Source organism: Amblyomma americanum, chromosome 1 (assembly GCF_052857255.1).
Source record: "Amblyomma americanum isolate KBUSLIRL-KWMA chromosome 1, ASM5285725v1, whole genome shotgun sequence".
NCBI classification, from domain to species: domain Eukaryota; kingdom Metazoa; phylum Arthropoda; class Arachnida; order Ixodida; family Ixodidae; genus Amblyomma; species Amblyomma americanum.
The window spans coordinates 179633165-179653666 of NC_135497.1; the positions used below are offsets into that span (position 1 = coordinate 179633165).

Consider the following 20502-nt stretch of genomic DNA (forward strand, 5'->3'; position numbering starts at 1 on the left):
CTCACTGTAGTCGCGTCTCTTTTTGTGTACTCACTTCGTTTTTACAATGCGTGAGTATCGTTACAACAGATCCTGGTTGAACGAGCGTAATGGAAACGCCTGCTCGATGCTGCGGGCATCTTGGAAGCCTTAACGCGGGAAGCAACGCGCAAGCTGTGCAACATACTCTGAAAAGCTGTTAAAATTGTATGTACTGAATTTCGCGAGATAGGGGTCACAGTCATGCTGTCACAAAAAATCCTCAGCATATTTAATCCAGTTAATGAACAATTTCGAGCGTAAGGAGGCCCGTACCAAATCGCACTCAGCTTGCCACCGTTACAAATGCTGGTAAGGAATTGTCTGTTTTGCTGCTGGGGCCTGATGTTTAATTCACAGGAAGTGTTTTTAAACACCTGTTTTGATGCACAGCACGGAGAAGGCTCAAATGCAAGCATTTTTCTCTTAGTTTTGTACACTAGGTATGCGGATATCCATGGCTATTGAGGAAGGCTCTAATTTTGTTCCTCTTACGTTATGTTAAGGTCTGTTTACACAATGAACCCCATATCGGAGACGCCGCAGTGCCTTTGGCGGTCGTCTGTTGATACCAAGGTCGCCAGTTCGATTCCTGCCGCGGCGGCCATATTTCGATGGAGGCGTAATACAAAAATGCCCGTGTGCTGCAGCGACAAGTGGCGCATGTTAAAGATCCCCATTTGGGCTACATTATTCTGCAGCCCTCCACTGCAGTGTTCCTCATACCCCATGTGTCGGTTCGAGATGTTAAACTCGACAATTACAAAAAAGAAAATCTGGAGACCAGTTTTTGTGTCGCGAAACAGGCTTCGCGTGACGTTCTCCTTTCAGTTCGTTGAGTTCGCGCCTGGCCCGTATCTGGCCTGGCCCCGGTTGATGATGATGATGATGATAATGATGATGATTTTGGCCTCTGGTTGAATGGTACGTACCCACGGTGGGGGATTGGACAGGGTACATTGGCCCCGGTTATCTGCGCACCAGGGGTTCCAGCAGAAATTCCGATATCCTTTTTTCTGACGGCGGACCCCGGATCCTTGGCTGCCATGTTGGTGAACGTCGCACAGTGAAATTTGATGCGCATGTCTAATCCTGTTATCAGCACCTGTGGTGCTGGAGGTCGGAGCAAGCGGCTGTAAGTGGATTAGGCATACGCACGGCCAGTCGCCGTGCTACGTTCACCAACATCAGACAATTGTCCGCGGGCAGTGTGCATACCTAACGCACCGAAAGCAGAACGCCGCCCGGACCAAGGAACGGCAAGAGGCCCGTATTGTGAATCCACATTTACTAAAGAATTCCATGATCCATCAAAAGTATCGATTATTATACCTAGTAAAATCACTGCCCGGATGAACAATTTCTGCGCAAATTGTCTGTGTTAATAGCTTGCTGTTCACCATGCATATATTGGCACATAGCCACCCAATCTGAACCTGGCAACGTTTGGCAGAAGGTTAGGTGGGCGGATGAGATTAAGAGGTTTGCAGGCATAAGGTGGGCGCAGCTGGCAAAGGACAGGAATAATTGGAGAGCCATGGGAGAAGCCTTTGTCCTGCAGTGAGCGTAGTTTGGGCTGATGACGACGATGATGATAATGACCCACCCAAACCCCCAACCCAACCTCCCATACCCACACCCAACCCCTTCCTCCCAATGGGAAGCCACTGTTTCGAGAGCACAAACCAGGATGACCAGCGCAGACTGATCGACCAGGCAACCCCGATTGGAACAGATAATGAGGCCCTGGAGTCAGGTCTCTAACCTCTTGGGGCTACAGTCAGGCTGCTGCTGCTGATGATGATGATGATAAAATAAAGTTTTCCAATCGGTCGGTAACATTCAAACTTTAGAACCGACCGCACGCGCACAAATCGAAAGGTTAGAAAACTGAAAAAATTATGCTGCAGAATGCACGTTGTTCTTTCGAGCGAAACCAATTTCGAGCACCGAGAAAAGAAAGTTGAAGAGGCCGAGTTTGCCCCTGCAGCCAGTTGAGAGAACCCCGTTGTGCCGGAAGCTTTGCGAAACGAAAAATAGTTCGCGTTGTACGGCGCATATCCTTTACACGGCATCCTGTACGTGAACTGAAGGCCTTATATATAAGCTCTGAAACGCATTTACCATGGCAGGAACAGGCTGCGGAACTACTTTATGCGCTATTTAGTCGACACGCGTACACATATGAACAGAGTTGAGGAAGAAGTGAGCGTTGATGCGGCGCAAGGCTACAAATACGTGGACCCTTGACCCGGGCAGGCAGTCGGCATCTTGACAGCTGAGTTTCGGAGTGGCATCGAACATGCGCGAGATAGTACACATCCAGACAGGCCAGTGTGGCAACCAGATTGGGGCGAAGGTAAGCCACCTCTACCACCTCGCGGGTTATTTCACGGCTCAGGGGATCGCGGTTGCCATTCTGTCCCAGTGCCGGTCCCGGCGCGTTTTACGTTGGTGATTACGTTGTGTCCTAAACGCCACGTACTAGAATCTCGTTTCAGGATACGGGCGAAAGCAATCGCCTGTAAAGCAGTCGCGGCTTTTACCAGACGTACTGCTTTCGTTCTAAGCTGTGGCCTCTTTGCGTTGGACAATGTTGAGCCCTAGCTAATGCTCATCGAATCTCTTGTTCATGACCACTCCTTTCGCTCTGACCTTTTAATTACTGCTCGCGCTTTGAGAGCGTTGAGATATTGTTGTTGCTTTATGGCATATAGCTCATACTTTATTCCCGGTTGTAAAAAATTCGAGACAATAGGTCTTGGCGGAGAGGTGACATGGAACAGTTTTATGGCAAATGACTGCCGCAAAGCGACGGGCGAGGATTCTTTGCCGGAATTTTTTTTCGCACGACCTAGTTTTCGCGTATGATGCAATTCAAAGGCCTCAAGTGATCTTAGGCCCTGCCGGGTTTCCGCCATCAGCAAGACACATGGCGGGTGAGAATCGATGGCGGTTGAAGATTTGACTACAAAAACCAGTTGACAAGTGGAACTGTAGCAGTTATGTTGCTTTCGCTGTGAATTACAGCCTCTAAATATGCTTTGGCTGCCGCCACTGCACGATGTGACGCCACTCTGATTACTGAAATCTTTTCCCGTCTGCAGTTTTGGGAGGTGATTTCCGATGAGCATGGCATCGATCCAAGCGGGGCGTACCATGGCGATTCGGACCTCCAGTTGGAGCGCATCAATGTCTACTACAATGAGGCCTCCGGTACGCATCTGGCTGTATTGCGGTTGATAATTTCACTTTTAAGCTTCCCTGTCGAGTTGATCTTGCCTTGCGGCTGTTTCGCACTGCTAAGCATTACGGAAATTTTCCGGGCCGTTTGGCACATGACTTCAACGGAAACAGCAAACGAAAGACAAAACCGAACGCTGTGTCTATGGTTGTCCCTTATTCTCGGTCCTGCCTTAATAGCGGTGTTTGTGCTGTTAAGCTGACATCTGGCCTGTCAATGGAGCTTCTTCAACGGCAGGCCTTTGCTCTTCAAGCTTTAAATTCTACAACCGATCGCGCAAACCTAGTTAGGTCGAAGTGCAAGTCTAGTGACCTCTTCTGCTTGCGGCACGTTATGTTAGGCTATTGCAGCTTTTCAGGTTGCATTGCCCCATGTCCCGCAGGGATTAGCTTGAAGGTTCTTGACCAGAAGCTTTTTTCTCATAGGCAATGAATGTTCACAACGCGAATGAGTTTTTAATAATAATAATAATAATTGGTTTTGGGGGAAGGAAATGGCGCAGTGTCGGTCTCATATATCGGCGGACACTTGAACCGCGCCGCAAGGGAAGGGATAAAGGTGGGAGTAAAAGAAGAAAGGGAGAGAGAGGTGCCGTAGTGGAGGGCTCCGGAATAATTTCCACCACCTGGGGATCTTTAACGTGCACTGACATCGCACAGCACACGGGCGCTCCATAAAAACGCAGCCGTCGCGGTCGGGTTCGAACCCGGGTTCTGAATTCCCTCGTCAGGTTTGACGAAGACATAGTACGTCTCCCCTCTACTACGTTTCCTCTTGCTGCAGTGAGTTTGTAAGGAGTTTTTAACTCTATGTTTGCTAATACTGCCGCTGTGCTTCATTTGGAAGGGGCTCGATCATGACATCCATGATTCGGCGGACGCATTTCTATGGAGGCGAGATCATAAAGAGCCGTGTGTTCTGCGCTCTTATTGCGCGTAAAGTAACCCGAGGTGGTGCAAATTTATCCAGAGGCCGGCACTACTGCGTTGATGACAGCCCATGTACAGAATTCGGAATGTTAATCCCATATAGGACACTGTAATTTTAGTAATACGGAACAGAATCGAAACAGGAGTCGCAACAGGACGTTAATGTAGTGACATCATTTTGATCCATCTCAATTTATCTATCAACATTTCACCTTATGTTTTTCTGCTGAAAGATATTTAAATATTTTATTATTAAATATAACTGGATCTGCTGTTTAAAGGCCGGAGGGTGGCGCAAGGACCTAGTAGTGCCGCTTTTATTTGCTATGACGCCTACAGTTGGCGCGCTCCAATTTCATTTCTTTAACTGGCTTTGTTGTGACGCAGGTACTTGTAATAACTGCACGGTATCTTTGCTGCCGCTAAGTGATATTTGTTTTTTGTTTGAGGAGGTAAATACGTGCCTCGGGCCATCCTGGTTGACTTGGAGCCGGGAACCATGGACGCCGTCCGCTCGGGACAGTTTGGACAACTCTTCCGGCCGGATAACTTTGTGTTCGGTAAGGCGCTTCTCGGCTTAAAACCTACTACATAAACACTCCCACAAGAGCGCACAGTATAGACTAATCTTTAAAGCGCACAACTGGCTAAATTTGTACCCACATCTCTGTACGCACAGCGAATCCTCGCTCAGTATAATCCAGTCCGAGTGGCAGTCAGTTTAATAAAGCCACGCAATCAAGTAATTTGAGTTTGATCTATGAACATTCTCATCAGTTCCTTGCGAAACCTAGGCCGCCAAGATTGAGACGCAAGCTTGGTGGTTCATCAAGAATGTAGTGCGCCGTGAAAAGAGCATATTACGAGAGAGGGAACACATGGGCCATTTCGAAAATAAAATGAATTGGAATCGAGGATATACAAGGCAAAAGCTGTCGGCGTTCAATGTGTTCATTGACGTGGACACCGTTCTAGACGCTTAAGGAAGTGCGTAAACTGGCTCCCCGGGTCAGTGGACGCTTCACTCGCCCTTCGAGGTACGTGACGATGGTGAAGACATGTGGGCTGCATACATTAATAATAATTGGTTTTTGGGGAAAGGAAATGGCGCAGTATCTGTCTCATATATCGTTGGACACCTGAACCGCGCTGTAAGGGAAGGGATAAGGGTGGGAGTGAAGAAGAAAGGAAGAAAGAGGTGTCGTAGTGGAGGGCTCCGGAATAATTTCGACCACCTGGGAATCTTTAACGTGCTCTGAAATCGCACAGCCTACGGGCGCCTTAGCGTTTTGCCTCAGTAAAAACGCAGCCGCCACGGTCGGGTTCGAACCCGGGAACTCCGGAGCAGTAGCTGAGCGCCCTAACCACTGAGTCATCGCGGTGGGTCTCTGCATACATTAGCCCTGATAACTTCGTGGTAGACACGCGGCACTGCAGTAATAGGCCGCAGCGTTCATTGGGTGATCAACCTCTCGCGATCATCAACTGCAACCTACCACAGAGGCAGGGTGAACGCGCTGCATATCCAAAGTGCGGAAGGCAATCAAATGGGGTTTGAAAGTGATGGCTTTACTGGCCGCAAACTTGCGATTTCGCCGTGGCGGTGCTCCGAGGAAGTACATAACGTCACAACGCGCGGCTCACCGCGCATATTTCTCTCGTTCTCGCTCCCTAGTCACTACTGAGCATGCGCCACTAGTAGCATCGAGCCACATGTGTCCGCCGCTGCGCAGCGCCACGCCTTTCCTCAAAATCCAACTTTCAATTTTCAGTTTTCTCTTTTTTCTTTCCCTCCCTCCTTTATCGCTTCCTTTACGGCTCGGTTCGGGTGTCCACCGAGATATGTGAGACGGTTACTGTGTCATTTCCTTTCCTCAAAAACCAAACAAAACTAGTCAGCCGACGGTGTTCATAGTTCATTGGCGTTGACAACTTTGAAAAGGCCGTTCATTTTCACGAAAGGAATGACGTAATAATAAATGTAATAATTGGTTTTTGGGGAAAGGAAATTGCGCAGTATCTGTCCCGTATATCGTTGGACACCTGAACCGAGTCGTAAGGGAAAGGATAAACGAGGGAGTGAAAGAAGAAAGAGGTGCCGTAGTGGAGGGCTCCGGAATAATTTCGACCACTTGGGGATCTTTCACGTGCACTGACATGGCACAAGACGCGGGCGCCTTAGCGTTTTTCCACCATAAAAATGCAGCCGCCGCTGTCGGGTTCGAACCCGGGAACTCCGGATCAGTAGCCGAGCGCCCTAACCACTGAGCCACCGCGGCGCAAAACCGGCTCCGTGGGTCAGTGGAGACCTAAATCTCGCATTCATGCACGTGGGTTCCCCACACTGGATAGGCAGCGTGCCCTCCCTGCCACCCTTGGAGGTGGCACGCAGTTAATGGTTGATCGCGAGATATTGATCAGCAAACGAACGCAGCGGCCTAGCTATTGCTGCAGTGCCGCATGTCAGCCACAACGCTGTCAGCGCTATTGCATTCAGGCCCCATCTCTCTCCCACCACTGCCACGTGCATCAAATCACGAATGAGGCGTCCGCATATCCAGGCAGCCAGTTATGCGCCCTTCCTTTGTACAACTCCATCGTCGTCTAGAACATCGTCAACGCCAAGAACACAGTGAACGCCGACACCTTTCGCTTTGTATACCCTAGATTAACTGAGCTAATCCACATTAATTTTTTCCAGTTGCATGCCAACGCCATGTTGCATGAAAGCGAAAGTGAGGTGTCCACTGACCCAGGGAGCCAGTTGTGCGCCTTTCCTTTCGTAAAAATGAACGGCCTCTACGTTGTCAACACCAATGCACCAAATGAGCGCCGGCGGCTCATTTTTTTTTTTAGGAAAGGAAATGGAGCAGCAACTGTCTCATATGTCTCGGTGGACACTAGATCGAATGGATAAAGGCGGGATGGAAACCAGAAAAAAGAAAACATGAAAATCGAATTTAAGGAAAGGTGTGGCGCGACGCAGCGGCGGAACACCTATTGCTCGGTGCAACTAGTGGCTCAAGCGCAGTAGTGACTAGACACGCTTACCCGAAATGGGCCGCTGGCTATAGCCTAGCGTAGCTCTCGCTACAAAAAATTCCATCCGCATTTGACACAACACCACATCACTCAGCAAAACGCATAGGTGGCGCATTACACAAGGAAGGAAGGCGGCCGTCTGCGGGGACAATCCGGCATAAAACAAAATATTACAGACAAATATAACACAGGATATGAGCACAACTGGCGGTTCTCCCTCCCCTGTGTTCATGTCATTTGTCATGATCCATAACAGCGCGACAGACGGGACAAAGAAGAGGAGACACAACACACAGCGCTGTGTGTTGTGTCTCCTCTTCTCTGTCCCGTCTGTCGCGCTGTTATGGATCATCGTCAGCACCAACTCGCCCAACAACTGGTATTGTCATTTGTCACCCGTTTTACATAGGGACTCGCTGGAGAGATTGTGTTCTGTAGCCTAGTACAATGCGAGTCATGACTTGTTGAATTGTTTGCAGACGTGAACATATATTTTCAACTTCTTTCACCCGTCGCATTATCGGGAACTTCCGCAAGCTGTTAACTTCAACTGTGTTGAGCGTTGTTTATCTCTCTTCTCGCTACCTCCACCACGCAGCATAGGTATTGTTTTTTCCGCCCAGGACATGGCTTTCTTTCATGCCCAGCTTTCTGGGACATCTACTACTTGTGCCATCTACCGGCAGTGGCGGCAACAGGGAGCGTAACTGAATGGGAAAGGGTACAAAAAAGTCGTAAAATGTGAACAAAATCACCTACAAAAATGCTTCGGGGATTTGTGTAATATACATTTAGCTGAGGAATGTGCCGAAGTTTCTGTCCTGTGCTATTAATACACGAGCTTCCCAGCGCGTTTGAATATTATACGATGCTGCCTACGGGAGGGGGCCAAAGTTTGGCATTATTCCAGACTTTGAAACTGTATAGCACCGTAACACGGATAGATATCGAAAATGCTTCCCAGCTTTAGGTACCCAAATATATGGTGTTTAAAATGGTGTGCAACGATCTGGCATAGCTTTGATCGAGAAGCTTCCTGAGGCCTTTTAATTGAAACGTGATATTGCCTAAAATATGAAAGATGGCGCCCGGCACCGTGCTACGCTGCAGAAATGGTTCGGACTGCTGAAGTTGCGTCCATTTCGACGCTTACCTTTTTATCGGGTGACTTTTGCCTTGCAGACAAGAAAACATGTCAGAGCTCAAACGCAGTGTCTCGACCGGAACTTTAAATAAAGAAGGTTGTTACGATGACCATGCATTAACGCAGCTACATAAAATATTCGTGGCTGTTCATATATGCTTGTCGTGGAGAGACTTTGCAAATTGTCAGCCCTTTGCTATTATCTAAAAAGTTTATTGGGGCGTGTGATCATAATATATTAGGGTATAAGAGCTAGCTCGCCTGAATTTTAGCTATTCTTGTTACTTTTAAAGAGCGTAGCGGCATTCAAACGACCGACATTAAAATGTATTCGCGGATATAAATGTTTAAGTTTATTCTTTTAATACTTATTTAAGAAAATTTGATACAGCTTTACTCAGAAACATTCTGAAGCTGTTCAGCTGTTGTCGGGCCGAACACAGAATTCGGAGTCTAGAAGCAAATAGCGTCTAGATAGACGTTCAGGTTGTTACTGTCACGTTCACCTGTAATGCTTTCAAATTAGTGACTCTAGCGTTGTCCGAATATGGTGACTCGAGTTTGCACTTAGAGTTCTAACCTGGGTTCAGAACCTTTTGTTTTGGTCAACTAATTTTAATAAATGTGCTCGTTTCTATAGAAAATATATTTGTATGAATGTATGAATGAAAAATTTCACGCATGATCACTATTCATACTTTTATTGCTGCAGCTATTGGCGACTTTTTTTTGCTGTTCTTTCATTCCGACTTCTGTAATATGCATGCATGATGTATTGCCGGGATCCATCCTGTGTAACACAACTGAAAAAGTGAGGCTTCGCTTTTGAGGTACGAAACTTCGCTTTTAAAGATACCGCAAGATACCGCCAACTTTTTTTCATTTTTGCAAACAAATTGGTGAATTTAATTGTGTCCACTTCTGGGCTACGTAAAAGCGCTTTTACATGGACGTCATCAAGGAAGCATTTCATAGCGGTATATATAAATGGTAAATATGGTGGCTGTCGCAGTTTGCGGCACTGCCAGCCGCTACGCTGCCAGTCGCTGCTACGCTGCTTCGTCGGCCGATTGTCATGATATCGCATTTAATTCTCCCGCACCTCCCAGAGTGACATCGCAAGGGGCCGCCAGGTGCAAGAGGGTTAACCACGGATTAACAGGGTTAGTCGCGATGTCATATCAATCGTCTGAAGCGACTGTCTTGACAGCCTCCTTTGAAGAACGTTTGCATCTGTCCTTTGAGGCTGGGCTGTAATAATTTTAAGCAATAAATTTTTCTTTTTCACCAGTATAATAGATGAGTTGCGTTATCGCAAGCAGCATGCTTTTAAGATTCATCTTCTTCAAAATGCTATGAAAACGTGTAAAAAATTGACCGCCAATAGCAAGATCAAAGGATGTCAAGGGGTATAAATTAGAGGGGGAAGAAAAATAAAAAACAACTAAGTGTCCTGCCCACGCCAGTACAAATACTACATTGAGACTGTTAAAAGAATGAAAACTAGAAGTGCCCCCCGTTAGGACGGCCAATAAAAATCAAGAGAAACACCCCCACAAATACATTCAAAGAGAGAGAGAGGGGCGGGTGGGGGGGTGGCAAAGTCTTGCACAGGGTGCCGGGTGATGTGAGGCCGGCTCAGGACCCAGCCGCTATGCCCACATTTCAGCGTACGCGAAATGCAACAACGCTCCGGCTGTTTACCCCCGGGGGGTCGAATTAGTTCGAAGCGCTCCAGTGCGCTGTCCCTCATAGCCTGTAATGGAACTAATTTGTATAATTTCATTGTAGCTTTTCCCAGTTCCCAGGTTACTCTGCCTGCAGCAGCTTTGATTTCTGTGGTCAGGTGAAAAACTAATTATACTGCACTGAACAATACTATCGCTTACTTTGGAAGCAGCAGCGTTTGGTAAATCAAACCAAATACAATTGTAATAGAGAGGTAGAGCGCAACAAAAATAACCAGACGCTAAAAAGGAATGTATACCAATAATATAAGTCACGAATTGTATTCTATGTTACAAAGTTAATGAGAATATCAAATAGGCGGGGATGTCATTATAGCAGGCGGGGATGTCATTATAGCACGTAGCGGAAAGCACAATGTCAGCAAATTACCATGAATGAAGGGGAAGCCTTCATAACGATAACACTCATGGGAAGTGATCTGTTACGTTTACAGTAATATTCGAAGCACTGGAGATTATATTTCTTTTCTCCTTTGCACCTTGGGGAGGAAATCGAGCAAATGTAATAGGTCTATTTTCATGGCGTCGCTGTCAATAAACTTGCACTTGTCACACTATCTGATAGCTGGTGCGGAAGGGTTATAACTTCCCCGCAAAAAGGCAAGGACAAGGGCTATAGTGCCGACATAAAATATTTTATTATACACTTTTTATACAACATTTGGAAACAGAATGTGTACAGTCAGAATCACATAGCGTGATTACCTTGTGTTCATGTTACATGTACAACCAGAACGATGCACTCCAAACGTAACGAATATGAATATAACTAAACACACTTCACAGCAACATGGCATACAAAAGAAGCAACACTTTGCGAAAAGAATAAAGAACAAGGCAAACTTTTAATCGGTTGCCAAACAAAATGAGTCAGCAAAGAAGGACATACAAATGAACATAAACGATGGCATTGAATGTGCGTAGTACTGCTGTCGTCACTTTTCTCGAGCCTGTTTGTGCGCATTGTGCACTTGATGCCAGTATCATATGATCTACGCCCGATACGACCAATCAGTTTTCTTAAATTCGCTGCAAAATTTTTTCCTGCTGCCCCGCAGAACTTAAAGGCGTGTGTGCATGTTCATTTTCAAAGCACACCCCCCCAAGTACTTTTTCTAGCTGTACTGATTGCGTTATAAATCTGTTATCCATGGTTTGTTTACATAAAAGAATTTTTTTACGCAAAGACAAGCCAAAAGATCAGTTTAAAAGTGACAACGGGAATACTTACAAAACACACATATCACATTTATATTACACCAAAAAATTGCTCAGGGCATATATGGCAGGTAAACAGTCACATAATACAAATACACTATTTTTAGTACACACCGAACACTCCTTTAGAAGCAGGTTACATAAGGCATCAGGAACATTACTCTTCATCTTCAAGCAGTGATGCACTTTCTAAACTAGAGGTACAACACAGCACTATAAATACAGGAGGAAACACGCAAAACTAAAAGGCACATCTCACCACATAACAGTTACCTCCTCCTATGACTACAATCATTGCTTTTCTCTTTCTTTCCTTACAAGGTTGCGAAGTTTTTCTATTGATTTGACTTTCGTCGACATTCCCATAGCCCGAAGCTCCGTGCGCAATTCTCCTTCATTCATGTCGTCCACATTTTGTAGACAGTTTCCTTCGCTCACTTTTTCATCTGCACAGCGTAGCCTCTTCGCCCGTGTCTCTTGAATACGTCCCTCAAACCAGTACTCTTGGTCCCGCTTTTTATATGCACGGCTTAGTCTGATATTCTCACTCACTTCAAGCCTTTTCGCCAGCTTGAGAGCGTCAGCGGCTGCATTCCACATGTTAGACTTCCCATGGTGTAGATGCTCTAGGACGTCGTTTTTTCCTCTAACCCTTGGCTTGAAATTCAACCAAGGCAATTGAACCTTTCGTGCTTTGCGGAAGCGTGGTGCGCCAGAATATGAATGTACGGCGTAACTCTATCGCCACCATAGCCTTTGCAACCTTGGGCCCCTAATTCTAAGAACGTGTGAAATAATTCTGAGGTTTCTCTTTCTATGCAGCGACCTTCAATATCATTTTCCAGGTGGTACAAAATTCTCCGCATAAGCTTCCAAAGGAGCAAAGTTTATTCCTCTGTTTGAGGGTGCAATTTCCCGGCCAGTTTTTCAGGCAAAGCTTTCAGCAGGCGCTCACAATCGCCCCCCGATACCGACGTGAATGTTTTTCCCTTGTTTCCTTCATTGGTTTCCCAGACGTGAAATTTAATCCCACAGTTAATTATGGCGTCAACGATGTCCTGAACGTGTATGGTCATACAACGTGGGTTGCGGACTTTTTCACGGTAATCTGTCTTCTGCTTCTGAAAGCAATCCATCTACAAGGCAGTTAACTATTCTTAACTTCATGTGCAATACATCAGGAATTACTAAATTAGAGCCGAAGTTAAACAATGGCACGTTTTTCATCCCGTTCGCCTCTGCGCAGCAATCAGCTTTCATGTTCTCGAGAGTGCGGATCAAAGGAGGCTCATTAAAGCTCCTGTTACTTGTCAGAACTGAGCACCTTGTCTGTGGGTTTGCTCGACAAAATGGACAAGGATAGTGTGATGCAGCAGACTGCAGACCCTGAACAACAAGCAAAAATTTCAAATCTGACCCTAGACAGATGCGAATCGGAATCTCGTGGTCCAATACAGATATGCTACTCCTTCGTGCGACAATATTAATTTCTTTTATCAAATCCCGAAAAGCATCTATTATTTCAAAATAACCTTCCGGGATCTCCGCCAAACCGAGAAGGCGATGAAGGTTATGGCTTTGTAGGTGCCGCGTTTTGCAGATGATGACGAATGATAATGTTGTCCAGGTCGTGCGTCTACTCACAACGCAGCCATCACCCTCTATGTTTACAAAGAGTGCCTCGGTGGAGATCTCTGTCTCTGAGTGGCTTGCCTTTATTGCCTATTCCAGTACTGATTTTCTTCAGGATACAGTTTGTGCAAGTATACGCCTTTCACAACCCGCCCCTTCAGGTCAGAATGGCGCTGGCAACAATTGGGCCAAGGGCCACTACACCGAGGGTGCTGAACTAGTGGACTCGGTGCTCGACGTTGTGCGCAAGGAAGCGGAATCCTGTGACTGCCTGCAGGGATTCCAGCTGACCCACTCCCTGGGCGGTGGTACTGGATCTGGCATGGGCACACTGCTCATCTCGAAGATCCGTGAAGAGTACCCCGATCGCATCATGAACACCTACAGTGTAGTGCCCTCTCCAAAGGTGTGTGACATTATCTGCAGGACCCAATTTCAGCATCTTTGAAACAAATCAAACATGACATTTTGGCCTTGCTTTATAAGGCGTCTTCCTTGAATTTTGATGATTAGTCGTTATGCACAAAGTTCTCATTCTCTTCCTGCGGCTACCTCTAGGTTTCGGACACTGTCGTCGAGCCCTACAATGCTACTTTGTCAGTGCATCAGCTTGTGGAAAACACCGACGAGACCTACTGCATCGACAACGAAGCACTCTACGACATCTGCTTCCGGACGCTTAAGCTCACGACTCCCACCTACGGAGACCTTAACCACTTGGTTTCTGCAACGATGTCGGGTGTGACCACATGCCTGAGGTAAGTATTTCGCAGCTTCGTTCAAGGGGTAACTTAAGCGCCTCATGCATGTTTATAAAGAGCCCAAAGAGGTCGACAGCATCCGCCGAATTGCTAGTTCCGACGGTAGTGATCGGTTCATTATGGAACAAGCACTGCAAAGACTGCGGTCGCTAAGGTCTTTTACAAAATATTTAGAGTAATACACTACAGCTAATCTCCATGTATAAAGTGCATGTGGTGGCGATATTTTCAGAAAACACAATGACGAGCAAGAAAGCAAATAAAAGCACCCTCACCGTCCGCATAAAAACTAACAAACACCGCAACTGCTATAGCCAGCCAAGCAGCTGCTCAAGGAAGCTTTGAAAAGCACTTCAAGGAAAGTGAATTTGGCAACGGCAGCAATAACGAGAAGGCGGCTGTCGTCGGGAATAATGGAGTGGCGCCTAATCTATGGCATGCGATTGCACACATTGGGAATAAAATGTCCGTGTTTAACCACTGTACCTCAGAAACTCATGAGGCGAAAAGGTAAATTAAGGCCTCGCGCTGTAAATGATTAAAAACTACTCTGTTCACAAAGCAAACATCTCAAATCTCTTGGAAATAATTTAGGTGTGTGTCAGTGGAGAATGCTTATTGAACTGTTTCTCATTTATAAAGCGCACATTTATCTCGTTCAGCTCCTTAATCCTAGAGTACAGGACCTTTATATAAAGCCTCACGTACAGTGAAATCATTTATCCCCGTTTTCTCTTCGGGAAAAGGGAATACAAATTCCCACGTTTTGGTATGGAATTTTTTCTTCGATAAATAGTGGCACTTTCTGAGGAAGTTGGGAGCCACATTAGCCTGCTGAGCAGTCAGTATGGAATACTGGTTGCCATTGTTGGGGGATGGTGTTTTAGGGCCTGCAGAACGATCACATAATTTTAAAGTGCCACGACAACCGGCAGACCGGTGAAGTTAATACCCATCGATGTTTTCCTAATGTAGTAATTTGTATAACCTTTGAAGCTGGATACGAAGCAGTGACCATGTGAAGAATCCATTTTTATTTTTTTGTGATTTTGCCAATGAATCGAAACAGCAACAGAAGAAATCTTGTTATCTGACTGGGGCTGGTTTGCTTCTCCGCCGTTGTAATTTGGCTGAGGCAAATAAGAGGCATGCAGTTTCAATGTTCTCTAGAACAGACTGGCAAAGTGTAAACTATGTCACTTCTGAAATTTCCATGAGTTCGTTCTTTCATTGGGCTTCGTTGTCTGCACTGGCGTGAAGAGAACTGAATTTCAAATTTGATGACCCGATATTCAAAAGCTTTGAATGAACAGCGGCAACAATCGCGACATTCTACAAGATGCCTCCACTGACCATTGTAGCTGCTCCATAATCTTACCACAATCTTGTTCTGACTGCTTCCAAACAAGAGCGCCCAACATAAATTCTCTCTCCCCTTGTGAATTAAGCGGGCTTCTAATCAAGCACCGTCCCATTCCTCACAGATTTCCTCGGCAGCTGAATGCTGATCTTCGCAAGCTGGCCGTTAACATGGTGCCCTTCCCTCGCCTCCACTTCTTCATGACTGGCTTTGCTCCACTCACGTCCCGCGGCTGCCAGCAGTACCGGGCTCTGACTGTGCCGGAGCTGACGCAACAGATGTTCGATGCCAAAAACATGATGGCTGCTTGCGACCCCCGCCACGGTCGTTACCTGACAGTTGCTGCAGTCTTCAGAGGCCGAATGAGCATGCGGGAAGTCGATGACCAGATGCTCAACATCCAGAACAAGCAGTCGAGTCACTTCGTTGAATGGATTCCGGACAATGTAAAGACAGCTGTCTGTGACATACCGCCTCGAGGTCTGAAGATGTCGGCTACTTTCATTGGGAACAGCACAGCCATTCAAGAGCTTTTCAGGCGGATCTCCGAGCAGTTTACAGGTGACCATCGTGTTTGATTTGAAAGTGCTTCTTAAAAGCACATGCTTTCATTGTAGGTACCCATTGCTGTCGATTTTCTGGAACAGCGCATTTTCGGGGACAGTTCTAGGAGTGTGACCCCGCCTGCTTGATATATTATTATTTTTTCAGCTATGTTCCGCCGCAAGGCCTTTCTGCACTGGTACACCGGAGAGGGCATGGACGAGTTGGAGTTCACCGAGGCAGAGTTCAACTTGAACGAACTGGTGTCAGAATACCAACAGTACCAGGAGGCCCCAGATGAGGACGAGGGGGAATTCGAGGAGACCCAGGCAGAGGCCTAGTTTGTGTGCAGTGCCTTTTTTTTGGTTTACAATAAAGTGTTTGTTTGTCATGGATCCTTCTTTTTGAGCCAGGTGCTTGTGCACTTTAGTTATGTCGTAGGCCCGGACTGCGTCACAAGGATGGTCACGCAGAGCAGCTAAACCTTACTGTATTGCAATGTGCGCACATCTGTAAATAGCCGTGTGACTTGTGTTTTCGGCATTTTGACGAAACTCTAAAATCTGTTAAAATCTTCTCATCGAACCACTTTTAGAGCGAGCGCAAGGTGATCTTAAGGAAAACAAGTTTTGATGAGCTATTATTGTTCTCGGATACTTCCTGTCTGATGATGTGGCAAATTCTCTGTGCTGTCGAAACAGATATGAGACGAGCCGGTTTGTAGAACATCGCTACGGAGAATACATTTTGCTTATTCTCAGTGTTACTTGACTGAGGTTTTTGGCGTATTATCTAGCCATCATCTTTTGTCTCACATTTTTACGATCTTGAACAAAAATTTCAGGAACGGGATCTTCGTCAATACTAGGACGATCGAATCACTTTCCTTGAGAGGCTCTTCTAATTGGAAGGAAAACACGTTGAGAAGACGCCGACAGGACATCAAGTGGCATTTGAGGCTGCTTGACCAATTGTTCAGCAATAGTCCAGCTCCTCGGGGCTGCTGAACCTGTAGCGATCGAACCACAAGGCCCATATCTCGTCCTTCTGTGAGCGGCATAGCCCTAACCCGGGACGCTGCGCAGAAAGGTTCGTCGTCAAAGGCTTTGGCGATTCGCCACTGTGAGGAGCCCTCAACCCTTAACACTCAACGAACATTGTCCGTGTTGAATTCTGCGCTATTGATTCAGAATCCCTTAGCGTGGTGTCCACAGAAACGGAGGGTAGGTGCTTTGGAAGCCACGCGAGATTTCGTGATCTGAAAGCCCTATGGTTGGAGGCGGGAGCGAATTTTCCGGCTAGGGCCTGGGGTAAACAGCTTTTTGTCTCTATAGCAGTTTAGCGTCAGCATCACCAGCTCTTAACGCGATAGCGGTAAAGGCCCCGTTCACCCGAAAATCCAGTACCGATGTTCGTGTTTTCGGTGTTGCGAGTGAAAAATCGCAAGCTCTTGATTGCCCAGGTAGAATGCCCAGGTATTTTTGGATGCAAAGTAGAGAACGACCGTCTGCATATATGGTAATTAACCGATTGCATTACCGCGTTATACCCTTAGGGCGGAGCTTAAGTGATCATTCCAAGTTTTGCATGGCAGGTAGGAAAGCGCTTCCTGATGTCCCCGAGGGGCTCAAGTATGTCTCCGTAGTACGTTTTCATTACAGGATAGGTTCCCATTTCGTCGACTACCGCTTGGTTTTATGACCGCGAGCTGTGGCGTTCGTGATTTGATTCCCGGTGTGTAGAGCCCATGTCATGGTAAGTGGTTCTCAGCTGGTACCCCCATGGCGGAATATTTGATAAGCCTTCTCGATGGGGCTACCGCTGGTGTAATTACGACTGATTGTCTGCGAGTCGAGGTTACTGTCAAGGATCTGTGCCATCTGTTGCCGTCGGCGACTGCGAGGATTTTCGTGGTCAAATAGCATCCAGGTCGCGGCAGTGTAACGCGAAATTCGGCGACAACTCGTGCACTACTGGAGTGGAACTCGTTGCATTTTTATCGCCTTACCGTAATATCCGGTATACAGTCCGCACGCAGTGTATAGTCCGCAACACACAATTTTGGCTGCATATGGATTGTAAAACTTTTATTTCCAACAGTTTGAGAGGCTTTAGGCCCCTCGCCTAAACGACAGCCAGAATGTCCTGGCTTGTGGCGGCGTCTTCGGCCAGTTGTACGACCTTTGTCTGAATCATCAGATCGGTGCTGAATAGGAGAGCCTCCCATTGGTCAAGCGACAGAATTTTTTCCCTCCAGGGGGGCAAAAGGGCATTTCCAATATATATGGTTGAGATCCGCGTTGTGGTGACATAGCTTGCACACATTTGAATAGTGTGACGAATAATAAAGACTACACATACCTGGGTTCTGGAACGTATGAGTCTGGAGAAGGCTGATGAGAAAAAAAATACTAGACTTTCCGCACTCGTTACATACACTATCAGAATCAGGCGTGCGAACAGCACATAAAATTATATTTGGCGCAGTTCAAGTATCACAAAACGTGGCAATAGAGTAAGCTTCGCGAACTTTGTGCCACATTCAGCGATGCTGAAAAGGAAAAAATGCTGTGCAGTGCATATATACAGATGGTCCGCAAAGCGCAAAATATAAATTTTTTAGCATGTTAACTCGCAGACTGTATACCAGAAACAATAGTATATGTTACAGAATTTCTGCCCCTCCCCCTAAAAGAGCCGCTTGCTATATATATATATATATATATATATATATATATATATATATATATATATATATATATATATATATATATATATATATATATATATCAAATTCTTTCTCAGCATACAGGAAATGCTAGGCATCTCATGGGGCAAGGAAATATGCTACAGATTAGAAATTACGACCTACACTGCGCTCATCATCCTCGTCCGTAGAGTTTTCCTCGTTCCATTTACTTACAAGCACAAGGCACTCCGAGCGTATGCAAATTCTAAAGCTTCATTTGGGTAAGCACAACGAATGAATGAGTCAAATAACATTTATTTACTTACATTCAACCGCATAAACGAACAGTTCGATCAGTGTTTATATTTTTTAACGGCAAGCTCATGATTCACCCAAAGATGAGGAAGACGAGGTTTGCGACGTTCCGCGATGTGTTCATCTCTAAAAACTCAAATTTCCTTTAAATAATATAAGGCACACTTTTTACGCACTTCTTGGCCTTCGCCGGATTCTGAGCTGATCCCTCTTTATGGGAGTTAGTCATTAACCTTGCGAGACCAACGACAACCAAACACGGTTGACTACAAATCACCTACTCCTTCAGTGCAGGTGCCCGCCGCGGTGGCTCAGTGGTTAGGGCGCTCGACTACTGATCCGGAGTTCCCGGGTTCGAACCCGACCGCGGCGGCTGCGTTTTTATGGAGGAAAAACGCTAAGGCGCCCGTGTGCTGTGCGATGTCAGTGCACGTTAAAGAACCCCAGGTGGTCGAGATTATTCCGGAGCCCTCCACTACGGCACCTATTCATTTCTTCTTTCACTCCCTCCTTTATTCCTTCCCTTACGGCGCGGTTCAGGTGTCCAACGATATATGAGACAGATACTGCGCCATTTCCTTTCCCCAAAAAAAACAATTATTATTATTATTCAGCGCAGATCGGGTTTGGGGTAGGTGTCGCATTTGTAAATATACAAGCGCAAAACGTAAGCCCATGTTACGGCAGAAGGGAAGACATTACGACAAATCCAGTGCTCTCCTCACTGTAGTCGCGTCTCTTTTTGTGTACTCACTTCGTTTTTACAATGCGTGAGTATCGTTACAACAGATCCTGGTTGAACGAGCGTAATGGAAACGCCTGCTCGATGCTGCGGGCATCTTGGAAGCCTTAACGCGGGAAGCAACGCGCAAGCTGTGCAACATACTCTGAAAAGCTGTTAAAATTGTATGTACTGAATTTCGCGAGATAGGGGTCACAGTCATGCTCTCACAAAAAATCCTCAGCATATTTAATCCAGTTAATGAACAATTTCGAGCGTAAGGAGGCCCGTACCAAATCGCACTCAGCTTGCCACCGTTACAAATGCTGGTAAGGAATTGTCTGTTTTGCTGCTGGGGCCTGATGTTTAATTCACAGGAAGTGTTTTTAAACACCTGTTTTGATGCACAGCACGGAGAAGGCTCAAATGCAAGCATTTTTCTCTTAGTTTTGTACACTAGGTATGCGGATATCCATGGCTATTGAGGAAGGCTCTAATTTTGTTCCTCTTACGTTATGTTAAGGTCTGTTTACACAATGAACCCCATATCGGATACGCCGCAGTGCCTTTGGCGGTCGTCTGTTGATACCAAGGTCGCCAGTTCGATTCCTGCCGCGGCGGCCATATTTCGATGGAGGCGTAATACAAAAATGCCCGTGTGCTGCAGCGACAAGTGGCGCATGTTAAAGATCCCCATTTGGGCTACATTATTCTGCAGCCCTCCACTGCAGTGTTCCTCATACCCCATGTGTCGGTTCGAGATGTTAAACTCGACAATTACAAAAAAGAAAATCTGGAGACCAGTTTTTGTGTCGCGAAACAGGCTTCGCGTGACGTTCTCCTTTCAGTTCGTTGAGTTCGCGCCTGGCCCGTATCTGGCCTGGCCCCGGTTGATGATGATGATGATGATAATGATGATGATTTTGGCCTCTGGTTGAATGGTACGTACCCACGGTGGGGGATTGGACAGGGTACATTGGCCCCGGTTATCTGCGCACCAGGGGTTCCAGCAGAAATTCCGATATCCTTTTTTCTGACGGCGGACCCCGGATCCTTGGCTGCCATGTTGGTGAACGTCGCACAGTGAAATTTGATGCGCATGTCTAATCCTGTTATCAGCACCTGTGGTGCTGGAGGT

General features: G+C 46.4%; 1 protein-coding gene across 1 annotated transcript; it reads left to right on the top strand.

Annotated features, from left to right (window-relative positions):
* The first annotated feature begins 2168 nt into the window (after positions 1-2168).
* Positions 2169-16034, top strand: LOC144093866 (tubulin beta-4 chain-like). The gene is made up of 7 exons (XM_077627604.1): positions 2169-2377; positions 3126-3234; positions 4641-4751; positions 13137-13381; positions 13534-13733; positions 15221-15657; positions 15808-16034. Exons 1-7 carry the CDS (start codon positions 2321-2323, stop codon positions 15978-15980), a joined length of 1332 nt encoding a protein of 443 aa, XP_077483730.1. The 5' UTR covers positions 2169-2320; the 3' UTR covers positions 15981-16034.
* The last annotated feature ends 4468 nt before the right edge of the window (positions 16035-20502 follow it).

Bases quoted from the DNA above. Each gene is read 5' to 3' on its own strand.
- LOC144093866 (XM_077627604.1), top strand. From the start codon at position 2,321: ATGCGCGAGATAGTACACATCCAGACAGGCCAGTGTGGCAACCAGATT. The intron at 2,378-3,125 runs GTAAGCCACCTC...TCCCGTCTGCAG, and splicing joins GCAACCAGATTGGGGCGAAG to TTTTGGGAGGTGATTTCCGA. The intron at 4,752-13,136 runs GTAAGGCGCTTC...CCGCCCCTTCAG, and splicing joins GCCGGATAACTTTGTGTTCG to GTCAGAATGGCGCTGGCAAC.